General features: G+C 49.7%; 3 protein-coding genes across 3 annotated transcripts; all 3 read left to right on the top strand.

Annotated features, from left to right (window-relative positions):
• The first annotated feature begins 516 nt into the window (after window positions 1–516).
• med27 (mediator complex subunit 27) lies at window positions 517–4,083 on the top strand. Its single transcript, XM_088303965.1, has 8 exons — window positions 517–760; window positions 1,402–1,546; window positions 1,619–1,749; window positions 2,780–2,873; window positions 2,936–3,043; window positions 3,118–3,159; window positions 3,230–3,307; window positions 3,407–4,083. The coding sequence occupies exons 1-8, from the start codon at window positions 558–560 to the stop codon at window positions 3,539–3,541; spliced, it is 936 nt and encodes a 311-aa protein (XP_088160091.1). The 5' UTR covers window positions 517–557; the 3' UTR covers window positions 3,542–4,083.
• Window positions 4,084–4,984: 901 nt separating this feature from the next.
• fnbp1a (formin binding protein 1a) lies at window positions 4,985–14,063 on the top strand. The gene is made up of 18 exons (XM_088279961.1): window positions 4,985–5,189; window positions 6,106–6,221; window positions 6,295–6,345; window positions 6,429–6,576; window positions 6,657–6,719; window positions 7,614–7,709; window positions 7,956–7,970; window positions 8,051–8,179; window positions 8,264–8,410; window positions 8,483–8,659; window positions 8,724–8,915; window positions 9,889–9,903; window positions 9,969–10,078; window positions 10,379–10,511; window positions 12,581–12,705; window positions 12,964–13,103; window positions 13,174–13,326; window positions 13,509–14,063. Exons 1-18 carry the CDS (start codon window positions 5,160–5,162, stop codon window positions 13,535–13,537), a joined length of 1,869 nt encoding a protein of 622 aa, XP_088136087.1. The 5' UTR covers window positions 4,985–5,159; the 3' UTR covers window positions 13,538–14,063.
• Window positions 14,064–14,203: 140 nt separating this feature from the next.
• Window positions 14,204–19,051, top strand: LOC148343574 (noelin-like). The gene is made up of 6 exons (XM_088279850.1): window positions 14,204–14,948; window positions 15,756–15,938; window positions 16,000–16,155; window positions 16,448–16,667; window positions 16,748–16,854; window positions 17,490–19,051. Exons 1-6 carry the CDS (start codon window positions 14,880–14,882, stop codon window positions 18,150–18,152), a joined length of 1,398 nt encoding a protein of 465 aa, XP_088135976.1. The 5' UTR covers window positions 14,204–14,879; the 3' UTR covers window positions 18,153–19,051.
• The last annotated feature ends 177 nt before the right edge of the window (window positions 19,052–19,228 follow it).

Below are 19,228 nucleotides of genomic sequence, written 5' to 3' on the forward strand. Positions count from 1 at the left end.
GTGGGCTAAGTTGGTAAGACGTCACATTGACTTGTCACAGTTCCGAGTTTTTATTTAAGTTGACGTTACGCGCTCCCTCCAAATAGCAGAGTTTGAGTTACTACTATATTTTCTTTCATGCAGTACGTATCCATACCAAATGTTTTGCCCCCCCCAAACATATAATATATTTTTAAAAATTTTCTTGCCTCATTCATCTGCTCCACGTCTTACCGTCTTGATGTCTTACTTGCCTCTCTCAAAAATGAAATACAGTAATTAGAAAATGAAAACAATTCAGTGGGCATCAATGTAGGCAGTTTTCTGCAAATTGCGGGCCAATCAGCCGTCAGGAGCGTGAACTTTTCTTTCTATCGTGTACTTTTTTGTATTGTATCGGTTCACTGCGTATCGTGTACAAACGCAGTAGGACATGCGCATCGTAAACAAGCACATGTAGCAGATTGAACATTTAAAGTGTTGCGATTTCCACGCGGTGGAGGAAAACGTGAACGCAGCATCAGCGCTTGACTTGCTGGTTACGTCATCCGCAAGCGACAGCGCAAAACAACGCAAAGATGGCGGACGTGGTGAGCGTCGGCGTCAATCTGGAGGCTTTTTCTCACGCCATCAGCGGCATTCAGGCGCTGCGTTCCAGCGTCAGTCGCGTGTTCGAGTCCTTGAAGGACGGCATGAAGAACCGCGACACCCTCGAAGGACGTGAGAAGCAATTTATTGCCGCTTTCCAGGATAACCTGCAGGCGGTCAACAGGGACCTCAAGTCAGTCCGCCCGACTCTCATCATTTGCAATTTTTGCACGCTCGTCCAATCACAACCCGTCGTCTTGGCCACAATGCAACTGATGACTGAACGATGCGTCCAGTTTCAGAGATGAATTAATTGACACTAGATCTGCATCCGTAAACATTTGTTTTCAAGCTAATAACGTAGGCAACGCGATCAACTCAAAAGCGCACAACATTTTATGTACATTGATAATAATAATGGTCATTGTTTGTATTGATTGCGAGGGATGTTTGATACCACTTTTTTGACCGATACCAGTACGAGTGCGCACAGATACTGCTCGTACTTTTGATACATAAAGTTTAATTTAACACGGCGACAACACGTCTCATTTCTTCATGAAGCAGATGATGATTTTTGTGAAACGCAGCTGAGGACGACTTAACTCGATAACAGCTTTTATTTGGCTGGAGTATTGGCAGCCTCCACAACTACTGCTGCGCTGTATTAAAAATAAGAAAAAACTGGAAGAATCCAGTAAGAGCCAAATATAAGAACACACGTGTTGGCTGTGATCGGATTTGTTCACTCGTTCCCACCTTTTTGATAACGATGAGGGAAGTTTTATTTTGGTGGACTTAATCCCAGTTGTTTGTTTGTTTTTCCTGCTCCAGTGAGCTGGAGCGTCTGAGCGGTCTGGTGGGCCGCCCGTCTGAGTCGCATCCCCTGCACAACAGCGGCCTCCTCAGTCTGGATCCGGTTCAGGACAAGACGCCGCTCTACTCGCAGTTGCTGCAGGCCTACAAGTGGTCCAACAAGGTAAGGCCCCGCTAACGTGCTATTGCGCTAACGGCCGGCGGCTCACCCGACTGGCGTTTTTGGCGCCGGCAGCTGCAGTACCACGCCGGCTTGGCCTCCAGTTTGCTGAATCAGCAGTCGCTCAAGCGCTCGGCCAATCAGATGGGAGCCTCGGCCAAGCGACGGCCTAAAGTACAGCCCAGCACCCTCGTCCTCCCCCCGCAGTGAGTGTACCCCGAATCTCACCCAAGAAAGTGCATCAAATGGAGTCCAATGTTGTATTTGTCCAAGGATTAAAGCCCTCCGTTGTCACGACGGAATTCCATCACTTGGAAAAAAAAAATGACATCTGTGTCTGAAATGTCATACATGTTGTCCTACTTTGTCACAGTCATGCTGTCCTGACAGCCGCAATATGTCGGGACTTTGATTTTGCGGGGGTGGAAGTGTGAAGTGATTCTGTGACGATCGGCAGGTGGCATGACACGTTTGAGCGCGTCGGACAAGAAAAGGCAAATTTTCTTTTTTGAGCTCACTTGGCTTGTCGCCGCAGAGGAAATGGTCGCGAGCGTCAATTATGGATGTTCTCTTGGTTGCAAGTTGCTAGCGGAGCGGGTTTGCGGCGTGCTGATTTCAATATCTTTAGCTGATAGGAAAGAAAGCCGTCAGAGGCCAATTGCAACAATTCCGACTGAAAATCTCCCTGTTTACATGTGACGTGATCTTTTCCGATCCACCGGTCACGCACTGCGCTCGATGAATCGGGTCAGCCGTGTGCTGTGCATGGATCCTCGTCATCGTCACGTGATTCACCGAGATGGAGTTCAGTCCTCTATTTAGTTGTGATAGTTGTGTCACTTTTATTGAATTTTAAAAAAAAGCCACCATACACCGATTTACTTTTTTTAAGGACGTCATCGTAGGCCACAAGAAGAACGTACTGCCTTGGCGCGCACTATTTTCGACTCTGAGCTTTTTCTTTATTATTGATGCAAGTTGTCCTGTTGCACACTTCCCGAGTTGTCAGTCTCCTTTCTTTTAGCCAGCTGGCCTTTGCCGCTCGGCATTTTAAGCAGTCCGAGTCGCGACGGTACAAGTTGTGTAAAAGAAATAGCAGTCGACTTGTTGTGAAATGAAATCATTGTGTTCAAATTCAGGAGATTGATTTCAATTGCAGCAAGGTGATCCACCGCGTTAAATTGGAGTCATTTGTATTGTTGTGTTTGTTTGTGTATGTGTGCGCTATTTTATCAGGTACGTGGACGATGTGATTTCTCGGATCGGCCGAATGTTTCCCGACATGAGCATCGAACTTTTTCGCCCGAACGGAACGTCGGCCGTCCTGCTGGTACACGTACACGCCCTTATGCACGTGCGCGAAGGCGAAGCTGATGTGTCACTTCCTGTCAGGTGACGTTGGGCAAAGTGCTGAAGGCCATCGTGGTGATGCGCTCGCTGTTCATCGACCGCACGTTGGTGCGAGGCTTCAACGAGAACGTTTACGACCGCGACGGCAAGGTGAGTCAGTGCGTGCGTGTGTTGTCCATCGCCATCGCCATCGCCATGGTAACGCAGCCCATCTCCCTCCCCAGCTGGACATCTGGACCAAGTCGCAGCATCAAGTCTTCCAGAAGGTGAGTCAAAAAAAAAGGGGGCGGGATCATCATCCGTCACACGGCTTCTGATTGGCTGCCGTGTTGCTAGGTAACAGACCACGCCACCACCGCCCTGCTTCACTACCAACTGCCGCAGATGCCCGACGTCGTTGTGCGCTCCTTCATGGTCAGGAAAACATGACATGCGTTGTTGGATGGCCACGCCCACCTGTTGACGCACTAATATGCGTGTGTACGTGTGTTTTTTGTGTGTGTGTGCTCACAGACTTGGCTGAGGAGCTACATCAAGCTCTTTCAGTCGCCGTGTCAGCGATGCGGCCGTTTCCTACAGGACGGTCTTCCTCCAACCTGGAGGGACTTTAGGACCTTGGAGGCCTTCCATGACACCTGTCGCATGTGAAAAACACACGCAGACCCACCACCACCAAGGACCCTGCGAACTCCCCCACCACCCCACACACGTACACACACAGTTGGTGGCACGTTTCTGGAAACATTTTTGTCCAGGTAGCATTTTGAGATTTGAGCGGTGATTGCACGGGACCTCGGCCATCTTCAGGTGGTCTGCAGTCTTCACCGTCATCATCATCGTTCTGGAAAATGTTAAACGCTCCCTGAAGGATTTGAACGAGCGCTAATGAGGAGCAATCTTCATCAGTGACCTTCATGATTGATTGATGAAGTTCAATTAGGCGGCGGCGTGCTGTCGTGGGCGTAACACCTGAACGCCACCTGCCCGTCACAAATCTTCCGAGACTCCAACCCGCGCAGCTTGCTGTTTTGCTTGTTATGAGCTCGAAAAACTGCCTTGGGTTCTTTTTGCAGCGGTGCACCTTTGCTGGGATCTCAAGATTTCTTCTTTTTTTTTTATACTCCAGACAGAAGGGAAAAAAGAGAGAAAAGCTCAAAGTTGAACTTGCAAATAAAGTTGTGTTCAATGTATTTGGAAAGCATTTCTTTCTTGTATTTGTGTCAGTCTTGGATAGCCGTTCGCACAGCATGCGTGCCCATGAATAAAGGCATTATTATATTATTATATTATGAGCACAAGCTGACTTGCCGTATTTGGATTGACGGCAAAACGCCGGCAAGTGTGTCGCATTTGTGTGTCTTCTTGGCCTGTTTGTTGTTTTCGAGAAGAGTTAGGCAGTGACCAACTTTTTTTTAAAACACACAAAATCTTGAACCTGAAGAAATGGCTTGGAATCTTTTGGTTTGCCGGATGCAACTTTGATTTTGTGCATTTAATTTAATTTTATTTTTTTTAACAAATTGGGCATTTAACAATACATTCCTGCATATTTCCAACTAAAGCGCCAAAAATCAGGACCAAATTCTAAATTGCCCGGGAATTCTAAATTGCCCGGGGTTAGTCAATAGTCACACATGCAAGCAAAATCCTTTTGTATGGGTACATGCGAAATAGAAAAAAAATCTGAAAAGCCGATTGTCATTCCCAAATGTAAACGAACAGATTTGGCATGAGCACTTTCTCCTCATCTTTTTTTTTTTTTACTTTTTAAAAAGTAATAAGATCGCGATAAAAACAACTGAAATTTTGCAATAAGATGAGCACACGGAAATAATGCAACACGCTTCCCTGGTTTGATTGTGAGCTCACAATGCAAAATGTTAAACATTTTTCATTTATGCTGCGGCAGCAGTGCGCGTTCGTGCGTGCGCAACTACCAACGTGACTGTCGTTTGTTTTTCTTTTCTTTTTTTTATTTCGTCCTCAGATGCACATCGACCTCGCGAGTCGTTGTCGTGCACGTGCACGCGTCTCCTCCAGCACAATGAAGCAGCCACTGCGCATGCTCGGCCGGCCGCGCGCACTCGCGCGCAGTCAGGCGTTCCCTCAGAGACAACAAAGGCAGGGCGCGTGACCGCGTCCGCTGCTCCTTCAATTCTCGCCACTGCGAACGCGCACGTACCGACGGCCGTGAGCGCGCACGGCAGCGGCGAGAAGAAGAAGAGGGAGAGGAGGAGGAGGAAGAGGAAGAGGAAGAGGAGGCATCATGAGCGTCAACTGGGGCGCGGAATTGTGGGTACGTACCCCGGAAGGCACCTGTCGGCACCTGTGGCAAGTGCGCGTGCTCGTGCGCCCCGCTGCCTGGCGGTCCGCTGTGCCGTAGCAACACGCGCTCGTGCACGCGCGTCAGCACGTTGGAATCGCGAGGTAGTGGATGGATGACGTCACTTATTCGGATCACCTTCAAGCCTCCATCCTGAATTTCGGGTCTATATAATCGTCCAGTATTATGTGCTAAATCCAAGTCTGTACACTAGACCAGGTCTATGAAGGACTGGTTCAGGTCTTCCTGCTAGTCTAGGTGTTTGTGTTCGTGCCAGTAAAATCTCAGGTAAGGTCTTGTCTTTGAAGTCAAACCATACAGCTAACGACATGTCAGGTGCAGGTCCTTATTTCTGGTCCTAGTCTCATTTCGGTGTTCCACAGGCTTCTATTGTTGGGCCCTTGCTGTTTTCATTGTATTTATTGCCGCTAGGTTCCATCCTACGAAAACATGGAATTTCCTTCTACTGCTACATGAATGGCAGTCAGGTCTGTCCCTGTGAGCCAAAAAAAAAGTTTCTCCTTGAGAAGCCATTAAATATAGTTCAAAAAAATAATCCAACAACAATGAGCTCTTCTGAAGAACCCGCCTTTTTTCTCCACTCCTTCAAAACTGTGCAAAATGCTTGGCGAATGACACAGGAGGGAGGTGGTGGTTGTTTGGGGGCGGGCCCAAGCCCACGCCGTTCCAAGCCACGCCTCTCTTGATGTCATGTGCAAATCCAGCCTGTTATTTTCAAGTCAACTTCTGCTGAAAACGGCTTGAAGACTATTTTGAACAGAAACATTTGAAGATAAGGAGACAAGTCACTCTCGCTTTCGGAGCGGCAAAGGCGAGCGCCAAAGAGAAATGGTGAGGAGGCATTAACTGGTGTCTGCGTTTGTGTCAGGATCAGTTTGACAATCTGGAGAAACACACCAGCTGGGGCATCGACTTCCTGGAGAAGTACACCAAATTTGTCAAAGAGCGAGCAGACATTGAACTCAACTACGCCAAACAGATCAGGTGAGTGATCGCACCCTCATCGGCGGCGACGTCTCTATGACATGCGAGGCATGCTAATACTCGACTTTTGCAGGAGCCTGTCAAAGAAGTACTTGCCCAAGAGGAGCAGAGAAGATGACAACAGGTCAGTCAATCATCCCGCCACTCTTTTCAACGCGCTTCCCACATACGCGTATGTGAGCTTGGCAGCGCTCGGCTTGCCTTCAGGTACACGTGGTGCGCGGCCTTCAGTGCCACCCTTCAGCAGCTGGCGGCGATGGCGGCGCAGAGAGAAGAAGTGGCCGACAAGCTCAGCACGCACGTCGCCGCCGACCTCGGCAGGTTCACGCAGGAGCTCAAGGCCGAGAGGAAGTCGGTCAGATTGCGCACACACACGCATGCACGCGCGCAAACACACGTGCACAAGACTCACAAACGTGTACTATTCTCCCCCAGCATTTCCAAGATGGCCGCCGTGCCCAGCAGCACATTGAAAATTCCTGGAAGCAACTTGAGTCTGTGAGTTCAGCCAACTCGCCCACATCGGCGCAGACACCCGCACACGCACTCATCAACAACATGCCAATGTTTTGCGTCACGCTCGCCCGTTAAGGGCGCATCTGCAAATTTAATTGTCGTCAGCTGAGCACCGATTGACAGCCTTGTTTACCTTCGATTTGTTTTAATTCTCTAAATTGAAGCCACTCGACGGGAAATCTTTTCCCATTTCAGCCGTTGTGTGTTTTCAATGTCAACATCACGTTTTGTGTTTGCAAACCGTTACGTTTCAAAGTTAGCGTCACATTATCTCATTTACTGCCACTGACAGCTAAAGACGTCAAAGATCCTTTTTTTTTTGCTCTTTGTGATTAGTGTTCTTAATAGCCTGACCGATATGGATTTTTATTTTAGGCTGACCTTGATGCCCATTTTTGACAGAAAAAAATAATCAAGTTACCAATTAATTGGGCAAATAATCATAAAAAAAAAAGTATAATGTATGAAATAGCTAAAATGCACTTCAATGGACGTCAATTAGATGCAAATTTTCACTGTTTTGGGGATTTTCAGCACATATTTCAGCACAATTATTGGCGATCAGCTGTTAAAAAAAAGTCATTTTCTTTTCGCTTCCCAGAATACATTTCACAAATGAATTTATTTTATTTATTATATTTATTTAAGGGAACAAATTCATGGTAGAGGTTTACATTATTTAGGCTCACGTCAGTTGGGCCCTGAATGTTCACGATGTTGGCATCGCATCTTAAAAAAATGTTAATGTCGGATTCTCTGCTCATCAGGCCAACATCACGTTTATCATCACAGACGTTGACGTTTTGCCGTCAATCCGCGTTTTCAAACGATGTCGGCCATTGGCACATTTTCAACAATGACTTTGTGGCGTTGCAGACGAAACGTCGTTTCGAGCGCGACAGCAAGGAGGCGGAGCGAGCGCAGCACACGTGCGATCGGATGGACGTGGACAGCAACGTGGATGCCGAGAAGGTCGCACAAAAACAACAGCTATTTTTCAACACGTTTCATATTTCACCGGTTCATATTTTGTTCACATATCTTTGTGATTAGCTGCCATGAGTTAGTATTGATTACCGCTGGTTACCGTTCGTGTACTTTGGTTGCCAATGGCGACCACTCTCTAAGATTGTTTTCAAGCTTCAACAGGTTGACAAGTTTCTTTCAAGGAATGTGAACTTATGTTTTTTTGTGTTTGTGTGTGCTTGTACGTGTCAGCGCTGCTCCTTTAAGGTAATATTTTGCATTCTTCAAATTCCCGATTATGATTTGTGGATTGTCGTGTACAAAGTGCAGCCTCGTTTTTCTTTCAGGCCCGTCAGGCGGCGCAACAAAAACAGCAAACGGCTCAAGAGTCCAAGAAGGAATACTTGAGCACTTTGGCCCAGTTTAACCAGGACCAGCACCAGCACTACCACACCATGGTGCCCGTTATTTACCAGGTAGAAAGCACCGCCCGGCGCCGCCACTTTTCGTCATCGTCGAGCAGTTGAAAGCACTTCCGGGTGCGTGCGTGCGTGCGTCAGCGCATCCAGGAAATGGAGGAGCGCCGTATCGAGCGCGTGGGTTCGGCCATGCGCTCGTCGGCCGAGGCGGAGAAGAAATCGCTTCCCGTGGTCAGCCGATGTTTGGACGCCATGATGGACGCCGCCGAAAGCATTCAGGCCCGCACGGTGAGCGCACCGTTTGGTTTATATCAACGCGGCGCCGTCGATATTGATGAGCTCCTCCGGCGGCTTTTTCAGGACACGCGGTCGGTGGTGCACGCGTACAAGTCGGGCTTCGAGCCGCCGGGCGACGTGGACCTGGAGGAGCACGCCGCCTCCATGCGGCGCAGCATCTCCGAGTCCAGCTACCTGGACGAGCACGTGGACGGGCGCAGGCACGGCAGGAAGCTGTGGCCTTTCCTACGCAAAAATAAAGTATGCGCCCGTCTTGCCGCACGCCATCTGGTTTCTGTGACCTTTGACCTCTCCGTCTGCTCAGCTGCTGAATCTGCTGTCGTCGCCTCGCCAACCGCCACCGCCGCCGCCCGCCTCGCCTTCGCCGGGGGGCGTGGCCGGCAGCCCGCAGTCCCCGCCCCCGGCCGCCAGGGAGCCCATCGCGCAGCGGCTCAACGACCTCATGACCTCCGGCTCCCGAACCAGGAAGCAGTGCCTGCGCAGCCTCAAGAGAGGAGTACCCGTTCAAACATTTCACCTTGGCACACACGCACAAACACACGTGCGGCTCGCTTGCAGGTCACAATAAGAGCGCTTCGCAAAATGGAATGCGGGAAAAAAGACGGGAACTAAAGTCAAATTGAAAAAAAAAAAGATGCTTATTTTCATTTGAAAAACTGGCAGGCGTTTTGTGTGATTTTTTTTGTTTGTGAAAAATAGCTTCTTTTTTTTTTTTTTAAGTCCAACCAAAAAAAATTGGCAAAAAGCTATTTCTTTGCCGATTTTTATACAAAATATATTTTTCGGACAAAAGTTTATTTGAATTTGAAAACCTCTCAGGCATATTTCTTTGTGAAAAATATGTTTTTTTTTTTTTTTTGTTAAAGTTCAACTCAAAAATGGTCAAATGCAATTTCTTTTTTTTTGTTTTTTTTTAAACATCCAGTCGAGAAAATTGACAATTTTAGGAAGTCAGTCTTTTTCAAGTCTTCTTTTCAAGGAAAAAGCACAAAACATTTTTCTGAGGAATCCAAATGCATTCAAATCATTTTCGGAAAGAAAAAAAAGTTGCACTTTTTCTAGAATGGACATAATTTTTGTCTTTCTCAAACTGCAGCCTCGAGGGAGTGGGACAAAAGTTGACTAATTTGCATGTCATGGCGGCAACTGGGGGGTGGGGGTGTGGGCATGTGGCTCAGTGTGGCTCAGCGTTTCCCAACTCAGAGGTTGTGGGTTCAAATTCCCTTGCAACCCTGTCGAAGCGTCCTTGAGCACGATTCTGACCCGGAGTTGGTTGCGCTGAATCAGTGTGAAGCGCTTTTGGTGCCTTAAGTGCCTTAGGTGGAAAAGTTCCACACATGTGAAGGACCATTTACACGCCATTTACTCGCCATTCACATCAATTTCCATTCAACATGAAACATGCATAAAACGTTTTGATGGCATCCCTAACTCCAAATTCACTTGCTTCAACGCTTCTATTTGGACAGCTGTCACTCAAACTGGTAAGTAGCGCAAACGCATGCAGGTGGCAAGCTGTGATGTCATCAACATGTTCTTATTATTTCAGGGCTCCGCCCCCGCCGACTGTAGCCATCTTCCCGTCGAGCAACGACGGAAAAAACTTCAGAACCGAATTCATCAAATCGGACAAGAGATCCTGCGAGAGCGAGAGCAAAGGTGACGCTACGCTCGTTAGCTTAGCTTGTTAGTTGTGAGCAGGGGGGATGCTAAGCCCTGTGCCGCGTGTTAGCTTAGCATGTACCAGAAGATCAAACAAGAGCGCAAGTGACTCATGTACCTTTGCTGCTCTTTAGGGTAGCATTAACCGTTTGTTAGCGTTAGCTTAGCATGGACCAGGAGAGAAAAGAATAAATTGGACTTGACTGCACATAAGAGCAAGTATGCCTTGTTCGCTTGGCATTAGCGTTAGCCAGATCTTAGCGCAAAAGCACAAGTGATGTCACTTCCTGTTTCCAGGGAGGCGCTGGTGAAGATGAAGGCGGTGTACCATCAGAACCCGAGCCTGGGTGACGGCGCCGCCCTGGAGCCACGATTGGACGAAGTCAGACGGAGCCTGCATAGGCTGGAGGAGGAGCTCAGGAACAACCAGGTGGACACGCCCACTTTGCTTGTGCGTGTGTGGGTGTGTGTGTCTGTGTGTGTGGGGGGGGGTGTGCTTGTGTGTGTTGTGTGTGTGTGTGGGTGGGGGGGGTGTGGGTGTGTGTGTGTGTGTGTGGTGCAGCTGGGCGTTCACAGTCGATTGTTCCTGGCGGCGGCGAGGGTTGGGGCCAGCTGCCTAAGCTGATGCGTGACGTCATTAAGCTCCGCCTTGACCTTGGCGATCTCCAGTCGCTGCTCATTGATGATCTTGATGAGGTCACCGCGGCAGCGGTCCAGTTTCTGGAGCCTCTTCTGCGTCTCCGTGTCTTTCTGCTCAAGCTGGCGCCGCAGGCTATGAATGGTCTTCTCGAAGTGGTCCGACTGCAGCTTGTTGGACTCCAAGAACTTGGCGATCTTTTCCTCAATGGTGTCCACGCAGACGTCCAGGTCGCCCGTGATGTACTTCCTCTTGAGGCTGGTGATGGCCTTGGTAAAGGTCTTCGGTCTGTTGATGAGCGAGATGGAGGTCTCCAGGTCCTCGCGGAACCGGCGTATGTATGTGTCCTTGGTGAGCAGCACGCACTCCAGACTCTTGACGCTGGCCTGGTGCGCCTTGACGCGGCCTTCGTGGAACTTGATCTTCTCGGCTAGGTCGTTGGCCTGCATCTTGGCCAGAGCGAGGTCCTTCTTGGTGACCTTGTGGGCGGCCTGCTCGCCCGTGTATTCGGCCCTCAAAGCCTCCATGTCGGTCTCCATGTGGCGAAGAGATTCCCGTAGATTGGCGGCCCCTCGCTCCTCGCGCTGTAGCTGCGCGTTGACGATCTCCTTGTGCGTCTGCAGTTCGCTAATGTCGGCGTTCTTGGCCTTGAGCTCTTTGCTCTTTTGATCGTCGGACTTCTTGAGGGCTTCCTTCTTCTCCATCAGGTCGTCGGTGGTGTTGGTTAGCGCAGTCACCTTGTTGGAGAGCGCGTTCTTCTGCATCTGGATGAGCCTCATCTCCACGCCGTGGTCGTACTGCAGTTTGTCGCGGATGCTCTTCTGGGCCTCCAGCTCCTCCTGCCGCTCGCTCAGCGCCGTCTGCAGTTTTTGTTTGTCCTCGGCCAACTCCTCGGACTGTTTGCTTATCTTGTCCATCTGGGCTTGAAGGGCGGCCGCCTGCTTGGCGAAGGCCTCGTCCTTGTCGCGCATCTTCTCCTGCCACTCGTCTTCCACCTTCTGCAGTTGCTCACTGTGCTTCTGGGCCTGCGCTTCCAGGTTCTTCTCCCAGGTGACCAGCGCCGCCTCCAGATCCTCGATCTTCTCCTCCAGCTGAGCCTGGACTGCCTTCAGGTCTTTGGCCTCCGATTCTATAAGGCACTTCCTCTGCTCCAGTGAGAAGATCTGGGCTTTGTGGACTCTCACCTGGGTCATCAGCTCCTCCTCGTCCTTGCTGGCCGCGTCCAGTTTCTCCTGCAGCGCCCGGTTCTGGGACTCCAGAGCCTCCACCTTATTGTCATGGCTCAGTCGGTCACTCTGCCACAGCTTTTTGAACTCGTCCTGTTTCTGCACCAGCCTCCTGATCTTCCAGTTCACCTCCTTCCTCGAGTCCGGGCTTTGGTTCGGGTTAGACATGGCTCTGTCCGTTGTGCTCGAGATCTGTGGAAGTAAGTTGTGGGTCGCCAAACTTTCAGACAATTTGACCAGTCGCCACCGCTCAAAAATGTTGAAGTTTCACCAGTGGTCGGATAAGTTGTAGAATCAAACATCGGCCAAGTTGCCCAATGGCGGTAAAGACTTGCAGATTTTGTCGAGTCACCGTCGGTCATCGCGACTACCTTGCGATGTTCAGACAAAGGCGGCCCAATCCATGATGACGTGGCCGGTCTGTGATGACGTCGCTGGTATGCTGACTGTGATGATGTCATTGCGCGGTGAAGCGCACGAGCTCGCCTTGTCTGTGATGTCGCTCGAGTGATGATGTCGACGCATTATTTATTTATTTTTTAACTCATTCACAACCAGCCGAGTGAAAAAAAAAAAGGATCTTGACGTCTTTAGCCGTCATTGGCAGTAAATGAGTTAAATGTGCATGTGTTTCAGGCGTGGCTGGCGGAGGTTGAGCAGTGCGTGAGCGCATGTCCTCCGCCTTCCCACTTTGGCAGCGACCCGTCCACGCCGGGAACTATGAAACAGATCAACTCCACAAGTCCGGACAGCAGAGAAAGGTTCACCACTGCTATTTCTCATTCTTTCTTTAGCCTGCGCCATTCTAGTACGGACTTAATTTGTTGTAAATGCAAGTCCGTGCACGCCAGCAACAACGAGCTGCATGATGCGGGTCATCTCCTCCATGGTGAAGCAAACGCCCCACTAACAAGTAGTGTTTTGAACGAGGAGGCGCCAAGCGTGCTAATCGCTAAAGTGAAATAGAGATTTGACCCAAATAAGAGCTTTTGTTTTGAGACGACTTGTGATGGTTGCAGTCCCGACGGCAGCTACACGGAAGATCCCGGCGCCGAGGTCCACTTCTCCAAGTCCCGAAGCTCAGACTTCGACGATGACTTTGATGACGACGAGCCGCTGGCCAGCATCGGAACATGCAAGTCGCTCTACCCGTTCCAAGGTAGCCTGTGAGCGCCGTGATGACGACGACGATGATGATGACGATGATGATGACGATGATGACGCCACAGGTCACAACGAGGGCACGCTGTCCATGTGCGAGGGGGAACTTCTGAGCGTGGTAGAGGAGGACAAAGGTGACGGCTGGACGCGCGTGCGCAGAAATCCCAACGAAGAAGGATACGTGCCAACTTCCTACATCAAAGTCTTCATAGAGGCCAAAGGTCAACACTCCAAACAATCACGAAAACCTCTGACACGAATGCCAGACCGTAATAATCATTACCACAGCTTTTCTAGGATGATTATAGTGCATGTGTGTGCGCGTGACTATATTTGTGTGCACGACTGTTCTGTGTTTGTGTGATTTAAGTGTTTTTGTGGGGGTGTGTGTGTGTGTGTGTAGGTTTTGTGCAGACGAGTCGTCTGGTGTGACAGGGACGTGCGGAGACAGGAAGTGAGACCGTCAAAAATACCAGATGGCGATGCCGGCCTGCTCATCTCACACCTTCATGCTGTGTTGCCATGGTAACCATCTCCATGGTCCCCGGGGTCTCCTTGGTAACCACACAAGGGCCACAATCTCATTCGGTGGACAAAGACCCCGTCTCACGCAAACACATGTCTGTTGGTCTGGGGTCAGTGGAGGAAAGCAAACCAATCAAAAGTGGTGCGTGCATGCGTTTTACCTGTTTGGCCACACGAGGCGCCACTTCTGATGTTTACATGACATTTTTACTTTGAAAACAGGATGTAGAATGACGGAACGTAGAGGAAAGCCATTTGGAAGTCATAATATTAGGAACAGCTGAGTCATGTAACTAACTATTGACACCCTTGCAAGCCCCACCTCCATATTTTACTCCGACCCCACCTCATTGTTGTTGTCTGTGAATGTTATTTTTTTACTCTCACACGTCGCTTTCTGTATATGTTGCAAAGTAAAAGAACTTGACTGCTATTTCAAGTGTGCTTTTATTGTGGTGGGCTGCGCTCAGTGGGCGCATAAAACACCGACAACTTTATTTTGGAGATCCAACGTTGTGACTGATTTGCGAGAGCAAACCCTGCTAATAGTTGTATTAAATTAATTTTCTCTTCTTCTTCTTCTTACCTATGTATTCGCTGATTTGTTTAGAACAGACAATGTTGTTTTAGTCTTTCGCCTTCTCTTGTCGACGAAACATGTCAGGTAACAAAACAACCTAAAACAACATTGTCTGTTCTAAACGAACGCTGCTCAGTTTGTTTTTATTGTACCTATGAACAATGTGATTGGACACTGATGGTTTCCGTGGTAACCAGATGCCACAATAATCAGCTGTTAACATCACTCCCTTGTCCGGGCTGAAGAACTGAGTGTCTGCCGTTGCACTGTATGTGTGTGTGCGTGTGCACGTATGTGCCTTTTAGTGTGGCTGCGTGTGCGTGTGTGCGCGCGCCATCTGCTTGAATGCGTGTATCCTTCTGGAAGTATTGCTCAGTGGTTACCATGGAAACAGTCTTCCTCTGCGCGTGCGTGCAAAGCTTTTTCTCAGCGAACAAACGTTTCGTGTGATAAAGAGACGACATGTCGCCGCTCCAGGCGACACCAATGTGCACGCGCGCCCACTCAGCACCGTGGATGGTGACTCCTCCCCCCCAGCTTGCCACACGACGATGACATCAGCGCACGCATGTACGCGCACGCTGTGTAGGATGTGTTGACAGTGGGCTGGCCGCGACGGCGGACCTGAAAGAAGAAGAAGAAGAAGAGAAGAAAGGACAAGGAGGAAGGATGGAGTCCGAAGAGAATGCGGTCAAGTCGTTTCTGCTCATCCTTCTCCTCGCTGCTTTCTCCACGACGGTATGTCTGTCCATTCATCCTCCTTTTCTCACACGCACGCAGATGTGCGCATTCGACACACACAACACCGCAAACATGCTAAAAACACTTCCGTATACACACACGGGCACGCATCACAAAAGCGTTCATCTCGGCCCCACCCGTCGTACACTTACGATTGATGAGTGTATTTTTTCTAAGTGTGTGCTGCTGCTTCTCACACACACACGCGCACACGCGCACACACGCACATAGCACAACAGTGTTCATCTCACACTTCCAATGCATTAAATGCATAGCTGGGCAGTCCGTCCTGGGGGCGGACGCCCATTTTTGGCGCGGGACACGGGGATGACAAATAACAAAGGTGGATTCTAGTCCGGCCCACAAATCGGCCCTCGTGCATGTGATGAAGCTTCTTGCCTAAATCGCCTCCAAACAGGCAATACCACAATCCCTGGAACACCAATTGTGCGTACTTACTTGCATTGGGCACGTTCGTGAAGAAGGAGATGAAAAAATAGGAGAAGAAAAAAACAAGAAGGAGGAGACAAATAAGCCCATAATAAAGTAAGCACATTTGAAAATTAAATTAGCCAGCTAATGATCTTTAAATAAACCACTGCCGTTATCATCTCTCCCTGCGGCGGCATCATGCAAGGACGCTTTTTTTTTTCTTTTTTTGAGGGGGTAGGGGCAATTATTATGAATGAGGCCGGAGGGTCGAGGCCGGAGGGCAGGGGACTGACCTGTAAAAAAGGGTCAAGTGCCCAACTCTGATTAAGGAAGTGTGATCCTTCTTTTTCACTTTCACACACGCACACACAGGTGGGTCCGGCGGCCCCCCAGGGTCAGGAGGGTCGGGATTGGGGTCAGAAGAGGGACGGCTGGCAGGTGTTCAGCTCGGCCCAGGACTCGGGAGGCGGCTGCGTGTGCACGGTGCTCACCCCGCCGAGTGCCGTGTGCTCCGCAGACGCTCGCAGCAAGCAAGTGCAACACCTGTTGGACAAGGTGAGAAAAAGATGGCCGCGCATGCGCTAGCACGCTAAGCAAAGTTAGCATGGCGTCACAGGTGCAGAACATGAGCCGTTCCATCGAGGATTTGGAGCAGCGCAGCCGCCAGGACATCGGCGTGGTGGAGAAGATGGAAGCGGAGCTAAGAGGACTGGAGAACAAGTTCAAAGAGGTGGAGGCGGGGCATGAGAGCAACAGGGCCAGGCACTACCAGGTAAGCGCACCTGCGCACACACACACACACACACACAAGTTACGCTACATTAGGTTAGCTTACGCAACGTCACTTAACTCAACTAGGTCATATTTATTTTACCTTATGATCGGTATCTTATGTTACATAGTCAATATAATGACATGTTATTCATTAATGTACACTCCATTATGTAAATGTCAATGCTATGCTAGGCTATGTTACGCGACGTGAAGTAAGGGGCATGTTGCGCTAGTCTGAGTCTACGTGACGTCGTTGGGTCTCGATGACCGCAAGTCGTGTGCCGGTTCAGGCCATGAAGGCCAAGATGGAGGAGCTGCGTCCGCTCATCCCACTGCTGGAGGCGTACAAGGCCGACGCCCTCCTCGTGCGACGCTTCAAGGAGGAGGCGGCCAATGTGACGGCGACGCTGGCCGAGCTGCACGACCGCGCGGCCCCGGTGGACTACCAGGACCTTCACACGCGTGTGGCCGGCCTGGAGGAGCGCCTGCGCGCCTGCATGCAGCGGCTCGGTGAGCGAGCGGCGAGGCCGCCTAGCTTAGCGGATGCCGACCTACCTCTGACCGGCTTCCCGTTCTCGTTTGCCTTCCAGCCTGCGGGAAGCTAACGAGAATAGCCGAGCCTGTCACCGTGAAGACCTCCGGATCCAGGTTTGGCTCCTGGATGACGGACCCACTGGCGCCCGTCGGAGACAACAGAGTAAGTCAGGGAAAGCGAACTGCTAGAGCGTCACGAACGCACATTTTTTTTCATCAATTGCTTCCGCTCGTGTAGTAATTTGGGAGTTTTCCAAGAGTGGTCTCAATATCAAAATCCTGAGATTGAGGACCTAGATGAGTCCTTAAAAATCCCCTTGTAGTGATTTGGGGGGTCCGGAATGAGTTACTGATTCAGACTGCAGCGTCACAAAGACACGAAGCTTGCTAGCACACGGTATGTTAGCTTGTTAGCACATTGATATGTTAGAGTGCAAGTACATGGACATGTTAGTGCTTTAGCTCACATGACAGAAGATGGTATGCTAGCATGTTAGCTCAGTGGCATGCTAATTGGCAGTGTTTGTGTGTTGGCAAATTTTGTGTTAGCAAGTTTGAATTTCAACAGTCACACACATGGACGTGTGTGTATCACATGACCATGTTAGCATGGTAGCGCATAGTAGCCGTGCATAGGACACGTCAGCATCTTAGCAGGCATTCTGCCGCGTCTGTTTGTGTTTGTGTGTCTTTCTTTGCTTGTGTGGACCAACCCCTGACCAAAACACCTTTGCTGTGAGGACGTTTTTACTTGCGAGGATGTTTTTACTTGTGAGGACATTTTTGTGCGCATCATAGGTGTGGTACATGGACGGCTACCACAACAACCGCTTTGTGCGCGAGTACGAATCGCTGTCGGCCTTCATGACGACGGATAACTTCACATCACATCGCCTGCCTCACCCGTGGTCCGGGACGGGCCAGGTGGTCCTGAACGGCTCGCTGTACTTTAACAAGTTCCAAAGTCACACGCTGATCAAGTTTGACCTGAAGTCATCGCTCATCAGCCGATCTCGCCAGCTGGACTTTGCCGGCTATAACAACATGTACCACTACTCGTGGGGCGGCCACTCCGACATCGACCTGATGGTAGACGAAGGCGGGCTGTGGGCCGTCTACGCCACCAATCAGAACGCCGGCAACATTGTGCTAAGCAGGCTGGATCCCGACAGCCTGCGGGTGCTGCGCAGCTGGACCACCAACCACCCCAAACGCAGCGCCGGCGAGGCGTTCATGGTCTGCGGGACGCTCTACGTCACCAACGGCTACTCGGGCCCCACCAAGGTGTACTACGCCTTCTCCACCAACTCGTCCACGTACGAGTACATTGACGTGGCTCTCGCCAACACCTACGGCCACATCTCCATGCTGGACTACAACCCGCGAGACAGGGCACTCTACGCCTGGAACAACGGCCGGCAGCTCCTCTACAACGTCACGCTCTACCACATCATACAGTGACGACGTCGCATCATTGCGGCATCATGACGTCACATCATCACAACGCTTCAACGTGGCGGCATTGTGACGTTTCGTCTACATCATGCCAGCACGCCTTCGTGAGATGATGTCATCACTTCCATCATTGCAATGTCGGGACATTGTCATGGCATTGTGACGTCCTGACGTTGCCATGACGTCACTGAGGTTGTATTACAGTTTGGAATGTCTTTTCTTTATAACCACATCATACAGTGACATTGTTGCGCATCATGACATGACATCATGACTTCATAACATCACTGAGGTTTTTGTTCTTTCTTACTTTGTTTTTTTTTATTTAGTTCCGCTCACGACCATGATTAGACTTTGTCATTCATGTGCCCCGCCCACCCAAAGTCGGCTACGACAGCACACACACACACACACGCACGCACACACCCACGCAAACACATGCTTTGAGGACGCACAAAGGCTGCATTGGGAATGCTTTTCTTAGTTTGATGCTTTTAGAGAACTTGAATAACCTTTTCCCGCAACAGACCGTCTCGCTATTTTGACATCAAGTCATGACGTCACACCAAACATACAGTCAAGTGTCAGGTCATCATTTTTGTAGATTATTTGTGAACATGCGAGGTCACATGACTGACTTGGTCATGTTAGCATGCCAGCTAGCAGCAATACTGTTTTCTATCGTCTCTTTGCTCAGTGGAACTTGACGTCAACTTTACATGTGAACACACTCAAAGTCGCTTCACACACGTTCGCACACAAGTTCAAGTGTTTGATGCACGCGTGCACATTTAGACACGCACAAAATTCACATACTCGCGCACATGCATACACACACGTGTACTCACTGTGGACTTACTATAAAGTGCAGGAAGTTCATTACTAATAAAATGAATCAAATGTCAGCCTCTCTTTTTGTATTCATCTTACCAATAACTTCAATCGGATGACATGTCAAAATGTCAAATAAAGATCAACAACCAACGCTTGTTTGTGTGCGTGTGCGCGTGAGTGTGTGTCGTGCAACAAGGCTCATTAAATAAATGTTTCGTTTGTTAATCAAATGTGGAAATAAATAAATG

The sequence above is a fragment of the Idiotropiscis lumnitzeri genome, chromosome 1, assembly GCF_059441095.1.
Source record: "Idiotropiscis lumnitzeri isolate Australia: NSW breed Sydney's pygmy pipehorse chromosome 1, RoL_Ilum_1.0, whole genome shotgun sequence".
In the NCBI taxonomy this organism is placed as follows: domain Eukaryota; kingdom Metazoa; phylum Chordata; class Actinopteri; order Syngnathiformes; family Syngnathidae; genus Idiotropiscis; species Idiotropiscis lumnitzeri.

Bases quoted from the DNA above. Each gene is read 5' to 3' on its own strand.
- med27 (XM_088303965.1), top strand. From the start codon at position 558: ATGGCGGACGTGGTGAGCGTCGGCGTCAATCTGGAGGCTTTTTCTCAC. The intron at 2,874-2,935 runs GTACACGTACAC...ACTTCCTGTCAG, and splicing joins GAACGTCGGCCGTCCTGCTG to GTGACGTTGGGCAAAGTGCT. The intron at 3,308-3,406 runs GTCAGGAAAACA...GTGTGCTCACAG, and splicing joins TCGTTGTGCGCTCCTTCATG to ACTTGGCTGAGGAGCTACAT.
- LOC148343574 (XM_088279850.1), top strand. From the start codon at position 14,880: ATGGAGTCCGAAGAGAATGCGGTCAAGTCGTTTCTGCTCATCCTTCTC. The intron at 15,939-15,999 runs GTGAGAAAAAGA...ATGGCGTCACAG, and splicing joins TGCAACACCTGTTGGACAAG to GTGCAGAACATGAGCCGTTC. The intron at 16,855-17,489 runs GTAAGTCAGGGA...TGCGCATCATAG, and splicing joins CGCCCGTCGGAGACAACAGA to GTGTGGTACATGGACGGCTA.
- fnbp1a (XM_088279961.1), top strand. From the start codon at position 5,160: ATGAGCGTCAACTGGGGCGCGGAATTGTGG. The intron at 6,222-6,294 runs GTGAGTGATCGC...CGACTTTTGCAG, and splicing joins AACTACGCCAAACAGATCAG to GAGCCTGTCAAAGAAGTACT. The intron at 13,104-13,173 runs GTAGCCTGTGAG...ATGACGCCACAG, and splicing joins GTCGCTCTACCCGTTCCAAG to GTCACAACGAGGGCACGCTG.